The 18,255-nt window shown below is 41.8% G+C and overlaps 1 protein-coding gene across 3 annotated transcripts in view; it reads left to right on the top strand.

Annotated features, from left to right (window-relative positions):
* CALN1 (calneuron 1) overlaps window positions 1-18,255 on the top strand; it is a 556,564-nt gene that overhangs the window by 387,657 nt on the left and 150,652 nt on the right. For all 3 annotated transcript variants that reach the window (XM_071211181.1, XM_058285972.1, XM_071211182.1), the window contains one exon: window positions 8,975-9,087. In XM_071211181.1, the coding sequence (XP_071067282.1) occupies window positions 8,975-9,087 (113 nt within the window). The remainder of the gene's footprint in view (window positions 1-8,974; window positions 9,088-18,255) is intronic.

Raw genomic sequence — 18,255 nt, 5'->3', positions numbered from 1 at the left:
CCAGCAAAAATCCCGAAATAATCCGGTCCCAAAGAGTCTCCAACGCCGCCCAGCCGATTCCCTGCAGAAGACCCTAACAGGGATGTTCACTCAGCCGCCATCTTGCCCCCTCCTCTCTTTTCTTTTATTTCAGGCTCCAGCACACCCTTTAAAATTTCCTGAAAATCTGGTCTCTTGGTTAGAAACTAACTGCTCTGGAGCAGGAGCTGACTCTAGGAGCGCCTTACTCTGCCACCATCTTGCTGGTTGTCCTTGCCCTCATTTCTGATGCACAATCTTGCTGGATATAAGATTCTTCACTGGAAATTTCTCTCTTAAATATATCACACCACTGTCTTCTTGCCTTCATGGTTTCTGATGTAAATCGGCACTTAATCTTATTGGGTATCCTTTATATGTTATGCATTGCTTTTCTCTTGCTGCTCTCAGAATTCTTTTGTCTTTGGCATTTGACATTCTGATTAGTATATGTCTTGGAGTTGGTTTATTCAGATTTATTCAGATGGGAATATGTTTTGCTTCTTGGACATTGATATCTATGCCCTTCAATAGAGTTGGGAAATTTTCTACCATTATTTCTTCAAATATACCTTCTGCCCTTTTCCCTTCTCTTCTCCTTCTGGGACAACCATGACACATATGTTTGCACATCTCTTGTTCTTGTTTAGTTCCCTAAGAACTTGTTCAAGTTTTTCCATTCTTTTCTTTATCTGTTCTTGTGTATGCTTACCTTCAGAGGCCATTTACTTAAGCTCACCAATCCTTTCTTCTCCCCTGTCAAATCTGTTATTATATGATTACAGTGTATTTTAAATTTCATTTATTGTGCCTTTCATTCCCATAAGATCTGCTATTTTTCTATGTATGCTTTCAAATTCTTATTTGTGCTCGTCCAATATTTTCTTAATATCCTTAATCTCTTTAGCCATCTCATTGAATTTATTATGGAGATTTGCTTGAGCATCTATGATTAGTTGTCTCAACTCCGTTATGTCATCTGGAGGCTTATGTTGTTCCTTTAACTGGGCCATAGCTTCCCATTTCTTGTATGGCTTGTAATATTTTGTTTGTGTCTTGGCTTACTAGATGTATTTATTCTGGGTGCAGTTTCTCTCTTTAATTTAGGACTTTCTTGCCCTTTCTTTCTTGATGATTGTGTTGTAGGAGACAAGGATGTAGTAGGTGCTGCAAGCTCTGTAGGCTCAAGCTGCTCTCATTGTCCCAAGAACCAATGAAGCTTCTCTCAGCTTTCTCCTTTGCCATGGGTAGGGACAAAACCACAACCATGTGTAATAATCCAAGTTGTGCAGGCCTAGACTGTAGTTGCCCAGAGAGACTGATGAAGCTTCACGCCTCCTTTCCCCCTCCCTGGGAATGGAGCTGCAGGTATGGGCAGCAATCTATGCCATGCAGGTCCAAAATGACCACAGTTGCCCCGGTAGATTTCCAACTAGTCAGTCTATACCAGCCAGATGTTCCTGCAGTTACCCAGAGAGGCTGGTGCAGGGCTCACCAGCTTCATCCCTGCTAGAGGTGGGACTGAAACCTAGGCTAGGACTGCAGTCTGATATGGGTGAAAGAAACAGGTCTCTACCTCTTCTGCTGGGGGCAGAGTTAAATGGCAGCCACCTGCCTCTTTCTGACTTGGACAGGTTCAAACTTTAGCTGTTCTTAGGGTTATAGTTTAGCGAGTGGAATTTACTAGTCAGTATTTGAAGTTGTTGTCCAACCATGTCTCCCTCCCCTGTTTTTAGGAAATGTGGCTTCCACTTCCAGTCACAGAACAGCCCCCAGGACAGCTTGCACCACCAGAGTAGAATGATCACTGGCCTCCACGGTGTGGCTTCTATTTTCCCAGAGAGGCTGGTGCAGGTCCCCCCAGTGTCCTCCCTGCTGGAGGTGGGGTTAGGGCTTATGCTAGACCTACAATCTGATCTGGATGGAAAGAAGGTGGTTCCTACCAGCACTGTGATTTTCAGTCTGTCCCACCAGGGGTAGAGTAAGATGGTAACTACCAGCCTTTTTCTGACTTGAACAGGTTCAAATTTTAGCTGTTCTTAGGATTATACTTTAGCCTGCCAAATTTACTAAACAGTAGCTGAAGTTGGTCTCTTCCTCCCCCGTTTTTGGAAAGTGGAGCATCCAATTCCAGCTGCAGAATAGCTCCTGAGGTGGCTTGTGCCAGCAGTGGAGGATATGCACTTGTCTCCGTGTCATGGGGTGCTCTACTTATGAATCTTCTCTACAGATGGGCAGTCTCCTTCTTCCACTCCTTCAAGGATGTTGCAGGATGCTCTTCTGGTTTCTTGGAGTCCCTTAACAGGAGTTTTAGATAGCTCTGGGTGATTACTGTCTGCCCTGTAGCACAAGCTCACTCTAGGAGCTCCTTACTCTGCTGCCATCTTGCTGGTTCAGAACACTACTGAGTTTTGCATGTTGCTCTTGTATCTCACAATTTTCTTGAATTTGTTTATTAGCTGTAATAGTTTGTTGTGATTTTCAGGATTTTCTATATATAGGATCATGTCATCTACAAATTGGGAAAGTTTTACTTCTTTCTAATGTAGATTCCTTCTTCCCTCCCTTTCTCCCTTCTTTCTTTTCTTTTTTTTTTTTTTCTTTCTTGCCTGATTGCTCTGGTTAGAATTTTCAGTAAAGTGTGGAATAACAATGGTTTTAGTGTCTTGCTCCTGATCTTAGAGGGAGAAATTTCAGTCTCTCACTATTAGGTGTGATATTAGCTGTGAACCTTTCATATGTGCCCTTTATCATGTTGAAGAAATTTTCTTCTAGTCCTAGTTTTATGAGTGTTTTTATCAAGAAGGTGCTGGATTTTTTCAAATGCCTTTTCTGCATCAATTGAGATGATCATGGTTTTTTCCTTCATTCTATTAATGTGGTGCATTACATTATTCTATTTTCTTATGTTGAACTACCCTTGCATACCTTGATAAATCTCCCTTGATCATGGTGTATAATTCTTTTAATATGCTGTTGAAAATGCTTGAGCATTTTTACATCCATATTCATAAGGGATATTTGTCTATAATTTTCATTTCTAATGGTATTTTTAACTGACTTTGGTATTAACTTTTTAAAATTAATTATTTATTTTTAGACATGACACAGTTCAAGAATCAAAATGTATGAAAAGGTATCTAGCAAGATGACTCCCACCCATTCTTGTGCCCTACATAGTCAGACTTCCCTATGGAGAAGCACTGTTATTAGTTTTTTGGGTGGAGTACACATCCAGAGATTTTTACATGTATTGAAACTTGATCCCTTTTTAGCCAAATGGTAGCATATGTAATAGAGTTCTGACCTTGCTCTTTTTCCCCTTTGGTAATAATCTTGAAGACCTTAGAGATATTTCTATAGATCCTTATGTTTTTATACCCACCGTTTTAGCTGCTAGGCATTTCCCCACCCTTCATCTTGCCAATACCTAAGGTCCAGCGTTTCCTCAATATGTCCTCCCCCTCACTTCTCCGTTGCTCCTAATTAGGTCCATGGTCCTTTCAATACCCTTGACTTGAAAACTCAGCTTCCCTGTCACTGCTTCCCTCCTTCATATCCAATGGGTTGCCACATTGTTTGTTCCCTTTGAGATATCCTTCCCCTCGATCCCATCTTCTCCACGCATTGTCCTCTGTCCTGGTCTTCTTCTATTGGCTTACCTAAACGGGTGGCAGTGCCAGCCCCTCCAATCCAACCTGCCTGCACGCTCTTGCCAGATCGACCTTTGGTAAGGACAGCACCGATGCTCTCCCTCCCAGGCTTGGCTACTTTTTGCTGGCTCTGCATCAGGACAAGCCCCTCAGCTAGGCCTGTCTCTCTGGGCCTGTCCTGCCCTCTTCCTATAGGTATCCTCCTTCCAGCATGAATGGAGGGCAGTCGTTGCTCCCAAGCATCCTTCATCTTTCCCCATGACCTCATGGTTGCTCGGTTGCTCGGGCTGCTCAGGCTCATTGCCAACCACTGAGAATGACCTAATTTGATGCCAGCACCCCCACTAAGTCAATGACAGCATTCACTCTATTCTTTTTGATGAATTAGATTCCGAGCTCCTGGAGCATAAGCCTGTGCCTTATTCATCTCCCTTATTGCCCCTCAGTCTTGGTCAACTCACCTAGTCCTTTGCAGGTATACTTTTGGAGTTTCATTCATTGTTTGAATGAAATCTCAGACAGACATGTTTTTCCTCCCTCCTAAATTGTCTCTTTGTTACTCTTTAGATTCCATTCTTTTTCTCCATTTTTTTTCTTGACTTCCTTTTCTCTTGCAGTGAGTTCTATTATTATTTTGCCTCTTTATGAGAATTTCAGCTGGTTGGTCTTAATGAATGTTGTACAGTCCTGGCCCTCCTGCTGCTTCCTGCCCTAGTTCAAGTTCATTACTTTGACTAACATAGCAGTGGGAAGGAACAAGAAGCAGTCCTTGGCAGGTTAGCTTCCTGCACTTCTTGCTAAGTGGATCATGATATCTGGGAGCTTGAGGAGGGAGAATGAGACCTGGTAAGACTGAATTTCATTCTTTCATTCTGCAGTTACTTGCTCATTCAAGATTCATTAAAAAAAAAAAAAAACCTTTTAACCAATACATTTTTTGCATTTAAAATCTGTTTGCATTCCATGAAAGGTGGTGCGTCTGTTCTAAAAAGATGCCCACCTTGCATTTTGGGACGTGTGGGGCTACAAGAGCAGTTTGATGTCATGCTACCAGGGCTGGGCAGGCCTCATTCATCATACCAATCCACTTTGGGGGGGAGTGGGTCCAAGGAGGGTCCCACCTGGGGGACCAGGATCAAGTCCCTGACTATGGGCAAAGAGACAATTCGGGGGGGCATCCGGCTTTCGGGCAATGGTGCTTTGTACTAAAGCTCCTAAAGACCCTGTCTCTCCCAATTTCCTACCAAATTCCTTCCTAAAAAGCCAAAGATAGGCAAACACATTACAACTCTGAAATTTTGAAAAAAGATATAAGTACCCGCCAGGACTTAGTGCTGGGGTCAGTGATGCAGAGGGGAGGGGGAGCCGCGTGGGGTCAGACTGCGTGGTCTGTGTCCCTGCCATATCCAAGCTCCTTTTATCCTCTTGCCTCAGCATCCTCATCTGTAAAATGTGGAGGGGGTGGGGACCTAGTCATAGTTTTGAGATTGAATTATACAAGATAACACTTGAAAAGCCCTGAGTCCAATGCCCGGTGCATAGCAATGGTCAAATAAGTAATAATATTTATTATTACTCTTTTAAATGATTTAGAGAGGTCTCTAACAGCTAACCTGAGACCCAACTTAGATTTCACTTTGCCTCTATATGTACCAGGCAGCCTTAAAAACTCAGGAATAACACTGCCCTACCAAGGCATGATGGATGGGAGGAGTGGAAAAAGTGTCCCAAGGAGAGCCCATCACTGACCCAGGCTAGAACCAGGAGGGAGTGCAGCCCCCTGAGCAGCAGTGAAACACAGGCAGACTGCTAGGGTTTGAATTCTGGCTAGAGTCCCATATATGTGTTTGCAAGAGACTTAATCTTTTTGTGCCTCAGTTTTCTCGTATGTAAAATGGGCTGCTGGAAGACTTACATAATAAAATGGGTTACTGGAAGACTTACATGGATTAGTATATGGAAATAGTTTTTAACCATGGCTACCACACTGTGAGTGCTCAGTAAATGTTAGATATCATTGTCATCACCAGACTTACCAGATCTCTTAGGCTGGGTGTGCTTTTAGCAGAAGGGACTTAATGTAAAATTGTTCTCCAGGATTTTCTGTTTGTCTCTGTTCCCCAGGGGTGAGTCGTGTGCGGTGGGGACATGGAGGCTGAGATTCTGGAAACAGAGTTGATAGCTTATGGGGTTTTCCCCTCCCTGTCTGCTAAACTGGGATCCCTTGAAGGGGCCTTTTCTTAGTCAAATCTGAATGAAACCTTTATGCCCTAGTAGAAAGAGGATTCTAGGTTTACTGAGGGTCTTCAGAAAATGTGCTATGTATACACACCCTCAAGTACCAGAGTTGAGAAATATCCTGCAAGAAAGAGAGAGCTGTAGAAGCCCTAACCTGGTCATTTCTCAAACTTGGGCCTGGAGGAATCTCCCCATGCTCAAAGATAGTAAAAAAGGGGAAACCAAGAGTTTGACCAATAAAAGCTCTGGGGTCCCCAAAGTCCTTTCCTGGATAACCAGAATCATGTCCTGCATGAGGTTGACCTCTCCTGCCAGGAAGGGGAAGTCTGATGTCTGCTGGTTCACAAGTGTCCTTGGCCCCACACTCTGTGCTACCCACAGAGACCTGAGCACCCCTGCCCCAATGCTTCCCCTCCCTGCCAAGGATTTTGAATAGTCAATGAGCTGCTCTGTTCAGCGAGGCCAGGATATATTTCAGAAGCATCATTACTACTTGTCAGCTTTCAATTTGGCATTCCCAGCCAAGTGCACCATCTGTGAGCCTTCCTGGTGCTATGGTGACTTTGACCAGAGTTCCTTGAACTCTTGAAATGCACTAATTCCACACTGTTTTGTTTCCCATCGCCCTCCTTGGGTGCAGGCTTCAGAGAGGTGGGTGGTCTCTCTCTCCTTTGTACCTGGGAGGTGGACTGTTCAAAGACAGCCCAGTTCTCCTGGCACTGATAAGTCACACGATTTGCTGTGTCCTATGGACCATCCCCTTTGAGGTTTTACTACACCATGCAGGAGCTCAAGTGACCCAGCCCTGGTGGACATATTTTAGTTATAGCCTCATGAGGTCTTTGTGAAAGATGGTCCATGCTCAGCAACCTCTAAGCCTTGATGACCTGTTACACCTCACCATGGGTGACAGTTGAATGAGGCCTTTGCTAATTGATCAACATTCTGGAGGGCCCACAGGAGAAGTGACATTGTACTTGGGACATCTTCTAGTCCAGGGCTTCTTGACCATTTTTTTCCTTGTAGCCAACCTCCGCTCCCCCCCAGGAGCCTTTTAGGACTTTTTTCCTTGCTGCCCCATCCTTATTAAACTTCAATGCTATAGATACATTGCAAGTCTGTTGCCACAAACCACTGTAACATCTAAGATTTTTTTTGTCCCCTTAGAATCAATCTTCACCTCCTCAAGGGTGACACTGTTCCAGTTGAGAATGTATATTCTAGCCTGATACACTTTTGTCCATGTAGCCCCACATCTGATGGGTAGAGGTGGTTTGAGGTTAGCACACACACCTAGCAACCATACCTGCCTGAGACCTGGACCCACGTGGAGGTGCCGAATGCCAGGAAGAGTGGACCGGTCCCCTATTTCCCCAGCCTCCAATTTTCACTTTTACAAATACTGGATGACACTCTTTGGGTAAACAACTTGGCCTACCTTTAAGATAATATCCTTGGGTTTTCTTCCCAAAAATGTGAAATTATTAGGTAAAAAAAAAAAAAAAACAACCCAGCATTTTAAGGCGTTTTGAGAGGCACTGCCTGCCAGTCAATAGTCAGGACCAGTATACCAATTTATATTCTACCAGAAATGCACGAGAGAGCCTACCTCTTTCTATCTGTCAGCATTGAATAGCATGATTTGGTTCATTTGTTTTTTTCCTGGAGAATTTGCTAATTTGAAAGGCAAGATGGTAATTCATTGTTGTTTGAAACATTCATATGACTACCAGTGAGGGTGAAATTTCAGAGATCTTTATCTTGTAGCACGGTGAGAGAAAATGTGGGAAGGGTAGGGAGGGGGCATATGGGAATCACCATTTTTTTATGTAACATTTATGTAATCTAAGTATTTTACCAAAAAAAACCCAGTATATTAAAAAAAAAAATGTCTTGCAAGTTTCCTAAGGCCTGCTAAGTCTGCTTAAGTCCACCTTCTGTTTGGGTCAGCTCTAGCATAAAGATCCAAACTGTGCTGAACTGAACCAAGAAATAAAACAAGCTAGAGATATCATCTGTCCATTTCCCAAGTATTTACTGAGTGCTGGATAGCCCTGTGTTAGATGCTGAATATGCAAAAACTAGCCTAGGAGAGCTCACAGTCCAGGTGGAAGATAAACCTATAAATCAGTGACTGGGATACAGGGGATACTTTTGATCATAGATGTACCTAAAAATAGTATGAGATCCAGAAGAAGGTTTGACTAGCTCTGCCTAGTAAGGGTCAGGACAAAAATGGAAGAGAAAGTGGTATTTAAGCTTGATCTTAGAGAATAAGTTGGAATTGACCAGATAGACAGTGGGGGAAGGCATCCTGGGCAGAGGAAAAGCTGTGAAAGAGATGTGCAAGGGTGTGGGGCAAAATGGGGCAAAAGATAGAGTAGGACTTGAATGCCATGCAGTGGAGTTCTCCTTTTTTTCTGTCAAAGATAAGATACCATTGAAGGTTCTAAAGCATGATCGGATTTACTTTTTTGGAAAGTAAACTTTGAGAATAGCATGGAAGATAAATTGAAGGTGAGACTGTGATTGCCATCAGAAAGCTGTTCAACTAGTCTAAGTAATATTAATTCTTGGAAGCGTTTTGCCACCATAGTCACTAGAAAGCACACTAACCTTGGGAATAATGAAGAAGAAATAGCTTACACAGTGTTTAAGAGGTGACATCAACAAGACAATGGCTGAATGTATGTGGGGGTGACAAGGATAAAGGATGTGATAAGATGAAGCTGAGATTTCTATCATGTACACCTGGGTAATTTGAGGTACAGGTGGAGAAGCAGCTCTGAGGTGTGGCCATGGGAAGTGCTGGTTGCGCATTCAGATAGGAACACTGGAAAGTGGTTAGGAACATGTGGCATTGAACATGCTAATATTAATAATTGCCAATTTCTTGTGGTACTTTTGGTGTTCTAAGTATGTTGCACAATTTTCAGGAATGCACCAGCTCTTCTTCATTTACTGAGATTATGGCAAGAAGGAAAGCATGGAGATGTTTATTATATTGGATACAGTAGGTCAAGAACAGCTCTTTTTGGACTCATATTTGCATCTTCTCCTTCCAGGGGATGGCCAGGTGGATTTTGATGAATTCATGACAATTCTGGGCCCCAAACTGGTGTCTTCAGAAGGTCGCGATGGTTTTCTTGGAAACACAATAGATAGCATATTCTGGCAGGTAAGACATTTTTTAAAGATTAAGTTTGACAGTATATATGTCTGGGTCTGAATTTTGATTCTGAATTCTTGAGCCTCTGTTCACCACGTGAAGTTCTCTTCCGGGCTGGGGTGACATATGTTCTTTGACTGGGAGGTTTAGGAGGAGGTACATCCTGGGTCTTGTGGACAAAAAATCAAAACTATATATTACTCATTTAAGGTATGGAGGGGTGAAATATCTCTCCACTTTTTTCTCAAATCAAAACCACTTTTGCCTTTTGGAGAAATGAGATACCTGCCGTTGGGATTCACAAAAGTGCACTTCAAAAGGACACATTTTTATTAGCCAAGCCCAATTTTGCCTCTGACCCTGATTCCAGGAGATTCCATTTGAGAGGATGATATGGTTGCCTCATGTGTTTGGATCCTATCAATAATCATGCCTTTAATAGGACAAAATTTCTTTTATCTTAGAATTTATATTCAACACACCTCAATTCTGTTCCTATTTTGATCTTGTAAAATCTCATAGGAAATTCCAGCTATCTATTTGAATTAATAAAGTGCTGCTGAATCGTTTTAATATTAGACCTCTAATCTTAATACTTAGCTATTATATCTTGATTATGAGATATGGGGGATGTAAGTTCAATTATTATTTTAAAATTTTGAGTCAAATAAGTAGTCAAATTAAATTGAACTATTGCTAACACATGTAAAACACCATTTATTCACGGCAAGCTTTTCCCTAAATTCTTGATCTTTTTTTTCCCTCCGCCAAGGATGATTCTCTAACCTAGATAAGGATTACAGTTTACATGTATCTCTGATCTTATTTTGGTATCCATCTGGCATATAATCAACAAACATTTAGTACGAATTTATTATGTGTCCTGTGGTCTTTCAGTCACTGAAGATTTATCAAAAGACATTTTAAGGCACAATTCCTGGTTATTTAAGAATTTCACTGGCGCAACACAATTAAAAGAGAGAAAACAAAGAAATGACTACTTAGTATGATGGTTACTAGGCTGCCGTCACCTCAAAACACAAGACTTTGTTGTTGTAGCCCCCTCCACACTAGTAAGTATTTCTTAGATGGAATGAATAGGAGATCAAAACAGAAGAAAGAAATATGGTCTTGAGGGGACAGGTAAGACTTGAGAGAAAGGCTGCACTTGTCTGGGAATTTGAGATATGGATGGATTAAGTGAGCCAAGAAAGAACATTCCAGGGTTGTCATGATGAGCATTTGAAAAAGGATGGAGGCAATAAGCACAGGAAAATTTGGGGCCCTAATTAAGAAACCATATATAAGGGAAGACCTCAGGACCTACTGGCAGTTTCAATTTAGAGCCTGGGGAAAAAAATTGAAGCTGACTCCAAATTCCCAACTTGCCATTACTGACAGGAGTGACATCACAGAGAAGCAGAGCAGCCTATGTGGAGGTGAATTCTAATTTGGACCCTGAGTATTAGGTGAGGGTCAGATAAACAAGAAAAGGAGGGACATCAAAGTACAGTAGAAATCAGGGCTGCAGCATGGGTGAGAGGCCAAGCCTCGAAATCCAGATTTGGAATTCATTGGAGGTAGGTGAAATCGTAGGTGAGGATGAGCTCACTGAGGGAAGCTGCATAAAAGAAGGAGAGCAGAGAGACAAGGACATGGTCCTGCAGGACATGCACGGGCTGGGGAGAGGGAGACAAGGGTTTCCTCTTTTCCTGCACTCCGAACTCCACACTGCTGGGGATTGCCTGAGGCAGGGAACATGGCAGGTCCTCTTGGAGACTGGCTACCACTGAGGGGAAAGACTCCGTATTTGAACTTCAACTTCTGATCCAACATTGCTGACCCAAGCCTATCATTTCTCCCATGCTTGGGTGTCTGCCTACCTTAGAGGAAACCTGGGACCATCACTCTTCCCTGTGTTATTGAAAAGTGACCTTCCAGGTACTAAGCTTGCCTTGCTAATTAAATCTGTTTGCCAGTGTTCTCTCCTTACTGGGGAACCCGCCTGGCCTTGCCAAGGCTGAAGTCAAATCAAATGGGATTCTGCAATGACAGCTATTTTTCAGTTATGAGAGTTATGAGACCTGGACTCTTTGCAGGAAGTTGGTACCCATGACAGTGGAATGCAGTTGACTATAATGGAGTTTCCTTCCCAAGGAGGATGGCCCCAGAGCCCCTGTCCAGACAGACTCCTCTTCTCCCGAGGTGCTCAGCCCTCTGGCCCTCAGCCTCACAGATTTCTTGGCAGCCAGTTCAGAGCCTCCGTTCTCATGTAGTAAACCATAACTTGTGAAAGTTTCATTGTATTCTTCCCTGTATTCATTTCTGTGTGTTTGCTGTCACTGTGATGATATATTCGGGGTGAGGGGAGTGTGAAATTATGTTTGACGTTAGCCTTAGGACTTGGTGTGAGTTAATGGTGGTGGGGGAGGATGGGATGGGGGCAGGGAAGGAGCCGGAAGGGGCTGGTTTCAGGATGGGGGGATGTTGCCATGCTCAGTGTTGCAGGTGGATTGCAGCTGCTGAGATAAGTGGTCCTCAAATCACTGCCGTTCCCTAGTCATTCACATCCCACACCACGAGCCCACTTGTATCCAAGGAGAGTCTTCTAATACAGTAGATGCCCTCGAGTGGCAAATGAGAAAGCCCTCCTCCTGTATCACAATGTTCATATGAGCTCACCGCCACAGCCTTTCAAATTTTCTCCTCCTTGACCTCTGGCATTGTGCAAAACTGCATTCCTCAGTGAGTTCGCAGACAGCAAATAATGGCAAGAATCATGACAAGGATGATGTGAGGTTAAACAATTCTGTTGATCCCAGGACCCAGCACTTCTGTTAGACTCTCTTCTCTCTGAAGAAAGACGGAAATGAACAACATGTGTGTCTTGCTCTAGGTCCAGCCAAGGAGTATAAGTAAAATACTGCAGCCAACGTGGCTCTGACAAACATTGAACGGGAGCTATAGAATGGACGCCTTTGTTCAGAGTTTTATTTTATTTACATTCAAGCCTCATCCATCAAAATGTCACTAATTTAGTGTTTCTCTTTTAAGAGACTAAGCACATGACTATTTGTAATCAAACGTGGATGGCACTGAGTGTGATGGGATAAATCTGGGGCTAGAAGTCAGAAAACCAAGAAGCTCGCACTAGCCCCCTAGTCTTTGTGTGTTCCTGAGTGCGTTGCAATGGGTTTGCTTATTGGCTCACAGTTTTGAGGCTAGAAGTCCAAAGTCAAGGCATCAGCTAAGTAATGCTTTCTTCCTGAACTGTGGCATTCCAGGACTGGATGGCCAGCACGCCTTGGTCCCTGACTTTTCTGTCACATGGCAATGCTCATGGTGGCCTCTCCTGGCTTCTCTCTCTGTCTGACCTTCACTCTACCTATAAAGGACTGCAGTCATCCAGATTAAAGCCCAGCCTGATTCGGTGGGGCCTTAACGGAAGTAGCATCTTGAGAAGTTATGTGCAGTGCAGTGGGTCCACACCCACCAGAATGAGGGACAAGACCAAGAACAGGTTCACGCCAGAGTGCATGTTCAGCACAGTACCCACCCATCTTAGATTATGGTCCAGATCAAGACCTGTTTGTCACCCCGCCTTGCTTCTTTCCTCTCTGATTCTCCAGCCACGGGCCTGCTCAGCACCTGTCTTCACCTCCTAGGGTGGCCATAGCAAAGAACCACAAGCTGGCCAGCTCAAAGCAACAGGGATTTACAGCCTCATCATTCCAGAGACTAAAAAGCCAAGTCACACTCTCGGCAAGGCCAGGCTTCCTCTGAAGTCTGCAGGTTTCTGGCGGTGGCTTGCTGGCAATCCATGGTGGCATTGGCTCGTGGCATAGCTCATCATCTGCCTCCATCACATGGCTGTCTTCTCTCCCTGTCTCTCTGTCTCCTCTTATAAGGACACCCTAATCTAGTCTGACCTCATCTTAACGAAGAAAATCTTCAAAGATACTATTTGGAAATAAGATCACATTCATATTCATTGAACTCATGGTTAGGACTTGAACCATGGTTAGGGGACACGATTCAATCCACAACAGCACCCTAAACTGCTTCCCTCCCCTCCAACTGGTGGGAGAACACACAGCAGCTATAGTGAAATACCTGCAGCTGTGCCCCAGCAATCTTTCCAGGTTTGACTTCTGTCTTTCCATCCCAAATTCTTGCTCTAATCTCCTATCTACCCTGGCTTTTGATTTCGGTGTTGGCCTTGGGCTCTGGCCTTGGACTCTGTCCCATGCTCTCATCCAAAGGCCAATCCTCTCCAGCCCACGGCCCAGACTTCTGCTTATCTGGAAGGAATAAAGCAATTTCTGTGCTGGTTCTAGCGCTATGGCTGAGCTAGGGAGGGAGTTTGGTTAAAAAAAACCTTGACTCATGGGCAGCCAAGGGCACTTTATGATCCATATTCATGACATGTGAAAAAAAAAAAATCACCTGTATAGCATGATCTGAATTCTGTTATGCATAAAAGAGCTGAAAGGATATATATCAAAATGTTGACAGTGATTTTATGTGTCTTAGGAAGATGGATGATCATCTCCTTTTGTAATTTTCAAACTCTTGACAGTGGGCATGTGTTATTTTTACAATTAGGAAAATATTGAAGGAAAGAAAAGCAGCCCCGAGTTAATCAAGTATCTATTAAAGATTGACAGTTTCTTTCATCTGCAAAACTAAAGATTACCTGTCCCCGGGGCTGGCTGGTGAGCAAACTTGCAGGGAAAGCAAATGAAACCAAAGAAATCATATTCCTGCACAGTCAACGTGAGGCACCTGGTGGCTGCCTTGTCGCATGGAGTCCCCAGAAGAGACAAAGATGTAGATAACACTAGGGCCTGTACTTTTTAAATTTCAAGGGTAACTTCCATTCCAGTAGGTAGAATGTCTCTTCACTTCAAATCTGACACCAAGAGATCATTCCCTTGCCCAAATATTTTGTCAACGTGACTCTCTGAGTTTTGGATCCAGTTAATAATTTAATGGAACTTAAAGAGCTCTCAGCAGTGATGCCCATCACAAGGGCTGTTAGACTGAGAGTGAAATGTGGAGGATGGAAGGCATTCTTCACAGCACTGCTTCTCAAGCAGGGTCCCTGGACCAGCAGCAGGTGCATCACCCGGGAACTCCTTAGGCATGCATCTTCTCAGGCCCCACCCCAGACCTACTGAATCAGAGGCTCTGAGGGTGGGGTCAGAAAGCTTGTGTTTCAGCCAGCCCTCCAGGTGAGTCCATGACAGCTACTGAGTCACGGAATTCTTAATGACTGTGGCATTTTGGAGCATGGCGTCAAGTCAGGTTTACCATTCTGACTTGACCTTGGCTTCCAGGCCTGGCAATTTGGGTTTTTCTTTAATTTATTAATATTCTTATAAGTGATTGGTATGTAGCTTAGGTAAAACTGTGAGTCTCCAACTGTGTTATCAAGATGGAGAAATTACATATCAACATGTAACTAATTTCTAAATATGAAATGACTTTCTATGCATTGAGACACTGGAAGAATGATAAAGAAAAAGACAGATTCACATAAAAATTAGGAGCTATTAAATTAAAGGAAGATTTTAAAAGCTAACAAATTGGTAAAAATATGGCAATTCACAGAAGAAAGCATATATGGAGAGCATTTCTAAAGCAATATGAGAAACTCTTAAGAATGACAATAGAGAAATGAGATAAGGAACAAAGACTACTGACACTTTCAATAAATATATTAAAACACTTCAATCTTATCAGTTACCCAAGAAATGTAAATTAAAATAGTAATTGGACATCATGTTTCTCCTATCAGATTGGAAAATAATAAAACATGAAATACTCAAAGCTGTCAAGAGTGAGATAAAATGGGAAAACTCATCCACTACTGGTAGAAATGTTAGTTGTACAACTTTAATGAAAAATCTTTACTGATACTCACTAATACTTTGTAAATATTTATGCCTCATAATTCAAAGTAATTCTGATTCCCAGAGTCTAGCATATGCAATTAGTCAAAGATGTAAAAAAATACAAAGATGGAATACTGTACAGTCATTAAAATTATATTTTCACTTCACCAGTGGAAAAACCAAGAGACAGATTGATTGAATCCCTAGTCTGATTACATTGTTGCCCTATGTGTATGTATATTCAAACAGAGGAAAAAAACTGAGAAAATGTAACAATTCTGATAATTATTATGAAATGGAATAAAGAATGTAATTTTTTCTTTATATTTGGTTTTATTTTCTGAAGTATCTAAATAGCTACGATTAGAATGGCTGGTCTATTCTACTATTATTCAACAAAGTTAATGAAATCTCCAATTTTAAAAATCACATTATAGGACTGGCTGTGGCTTAAGCAGTTGAGCGCCTGCTTCCCACATGAGAGGTCATGGGTTTGGTTCCCAGTGCCTCCTAAAAACAAAGGAACAAAAACAAGCAACAAGCAAAACAAATGAGAAAACCAACTCAGGTGAGCCAGTGTGGCTCAGTGGTTGAGTGCCAGCTTCCCACATAGGAGGTCAGGGGTCAATCCTGGTCCTCGGTACCTCAACAGCATCAAAAAAAATCACATTACAAAACAATTGTTTTCAATGGTGAGTGAGATAGAGAGAGATAGAGATTGAGTTTAAAGAGTTTCTTACGCTTATTCTTATCACCTATTGTTATGATAAAGCACAAAGTTGATAAAGAAGCATAAAATCAAAATTGCACACACCAGGGCCAGGCAGAAAGGACCTCACGCGAGGCGGGGAGTGACTGCCACCTGTACCTGGAGTTGCTGTGTGGTCCTGGGCTGTAGAGGCCACAGGAGACCCAAGGCCAGACTGAGCAAGCTGCTTCCTCTCCATGCAGCGGATGCTGCACCCTACCGGCCACCTTCTAGCCAACTGATAGGCCGAAAATTCCCACTTTAGAAGAATGTCTCAACAGATTTTAAACTAAACACATTTTAAGTAAAAGTCATTTTCAAAAGCCCTTGGATATAAATTCATGCCTATTTCCTGAGCCTGTGGCTAGGATGACCTGGCAGGTGACCTCCACCCCAAGGAAGGGAATGTCTCGGGCCACATTATCTAGAAGGTCCTGGCACCAAAGGCTTAATTCTCTCCGGTTAGACTCTTCCCAAGTTTCATTTCAGATTGTTTTCTTTTATTCACTCTAGTTATCCATACATGTCTAATAGCGGGGATGCAATTTGTGCCCTGTAGACTCTTTAAAAAGCATCGAAATTTCATTGAAAGTTATCTACAAGAAGAGGATGCTTCCATCAAGGGTAGATTCTTGCATGAAAGTTCAGAGGGCGCTGAGAAACAGAAAGGCAGGCATGTAGGCTGATTGGGACCTCTTGGGGTCAGGCATACCAATCCCTAAAACCCTAAACCAGAGGCCACCAAAGGCAGGCTTCTGAAATAAGGATGTGGGTCTCCTGTGGTGCAAGGACAATGTCCTATAGCTACGTTCAAACCACAGCTCCAGGATCTCTGATGCCACAAGACTGAGTTTGGGAGGCTCAGGGACACAACCACGGAGGCAGAGGGAAGTGTCCAGAGCACCCTCCACGTCTGGGCAGTTGATGCTTCCCTCTGCCAGGCAAGGCTGCAGCCCCACACATTTCTTGTGGCAGTACCTCCATTTATGTTTTTCTATTTTTGCGGTTGTTTTTTTGGATCTTAATCTTTTCTGTTGCATTTTTCTAACCACTTCCTCCCAATGCAGTGGAAAGTGGTTTTGGAATCTTCACTTTTATCTGGCCACCCAATTCTCTGATTAGCACTCCTGATTTTATTAGGTTCTGTATCTCTACAATGAGTTTGTCTATGTATAGCAATGATTTTGTTTCCTTCCTTCCATCAGTAGAGATCTTAGTTCCATTTCCATTAATCGAAACCCACCTATTAGTGATGCGCTCTAAGGGTAAGATTGGATATTAGATTAATATCTATTCCTCATTCACCAATAACCTTGTCTTTTTTTCATCACGAATGTATGGTAGCTGTTATCAAATGCCCTTTTCCTGATAATAGGCTCACATGATTATTCCTGTTTTGATTTATTGGTATGATATAGTGATTATACATTTCCTAATATTAAACAATTTTTACATTCCTAGGACAACAACTGTTGTCATGGTAGGTTGTTTCCTTAATAAATTTTAAAATTTGATTTGTCATCAATTCTTTGTCATCCATATTCATAAAGAAAGTGGCCTCTAGTTTGTGCAATACTGTAAATGTCATTATTAGGTTTTGAAACATCATTATTCTAGCATGATAAATTAATTTGTTAACATCCATTTTCTGTGATCTATAATACATTGTACACAATATGGAATTTATTTATACTTTAAATTCAAGCTTATAAAAAAACTGGTGGTGCTGATCTGGTAGTGCTGCTTGGCTTTCTTTTTCTCTTTTTCTTTTTTGAAATACTATTTTGGTAATTATGTTTAATTGTACTTCAGTCTACTTTGAAAGCTTGTATAATCATCAAGAAATAACTAATTACTCCTAGTTAATTTATTAGTATTTATTTGTTTATAGTATTGTTTAAAAATGTCTGCAAGAACGCTTTCACCATTCTTAGAGCTTCTCTTAATTCTAGTATTTTCCTTCTCTTTTTTTGTAATTAGTGTTATATGCTGGAGAATTGTCTATCATTTTGACATCTGAAGTGAATCTAATTTTCTGTTTAATTAAAATTCTATTTTTTACTGTTTTGTATTCTGATATTTTTATCTTTTATTTTTACTTCCTTTCTCCAGCTTTCTGTTCTTGTTATTATCACTTTATTAACTTCTTGTGTTAAATGATTATTTCATTAATTTTTATTAATGAGAGCATTAAGATATTATTTTTTCTCTTAGTATAATTTTATTGCCATCCCAGAAGTTTTGACATCCAGTGTTATTGTTTTCTATTTAAACTATAATTGAGTTTTTAACCTTTCTCTATTCAATAGTTATTTGGGAGAGTATTAATGAACAGTTTATTTAAACACTTTTTATTAATTTCTCCTTCTGTTGCATTGTAGTCATAGAACGTAACTTTTATTATCTCATCTTTATACTGTTTATGTGTCCATTTATTCCATCCTAGAGTGTGCTACATTTCTGTACATGTAATTTGGAGATTGAATAGAGACTGCTTTCACAGTGTAGGAAAGAGAGTTATTGATTTATGCC

The sequence above is a fragment of the Dasypus novemcinctus genome, chromosome 23 (assembly GCF_030445035.2).
Source record: "Dasypus novemcinctus isolate mDasNov1 chromosome 23, mDasNov1.1.hap2, whole genome shotgun sequence".
In the NCBI taxonomy this organism is placed as follows: domain Eukaryota; kingdom Metazoa; phylum Chordata; class Mammalia; order Cingulata; family Dasypodidae; genus Dasypus; species Dasypus novemcinctus.
This window is presented reverse-complemented; position numbering and strand designations above follow the sequence as displayed.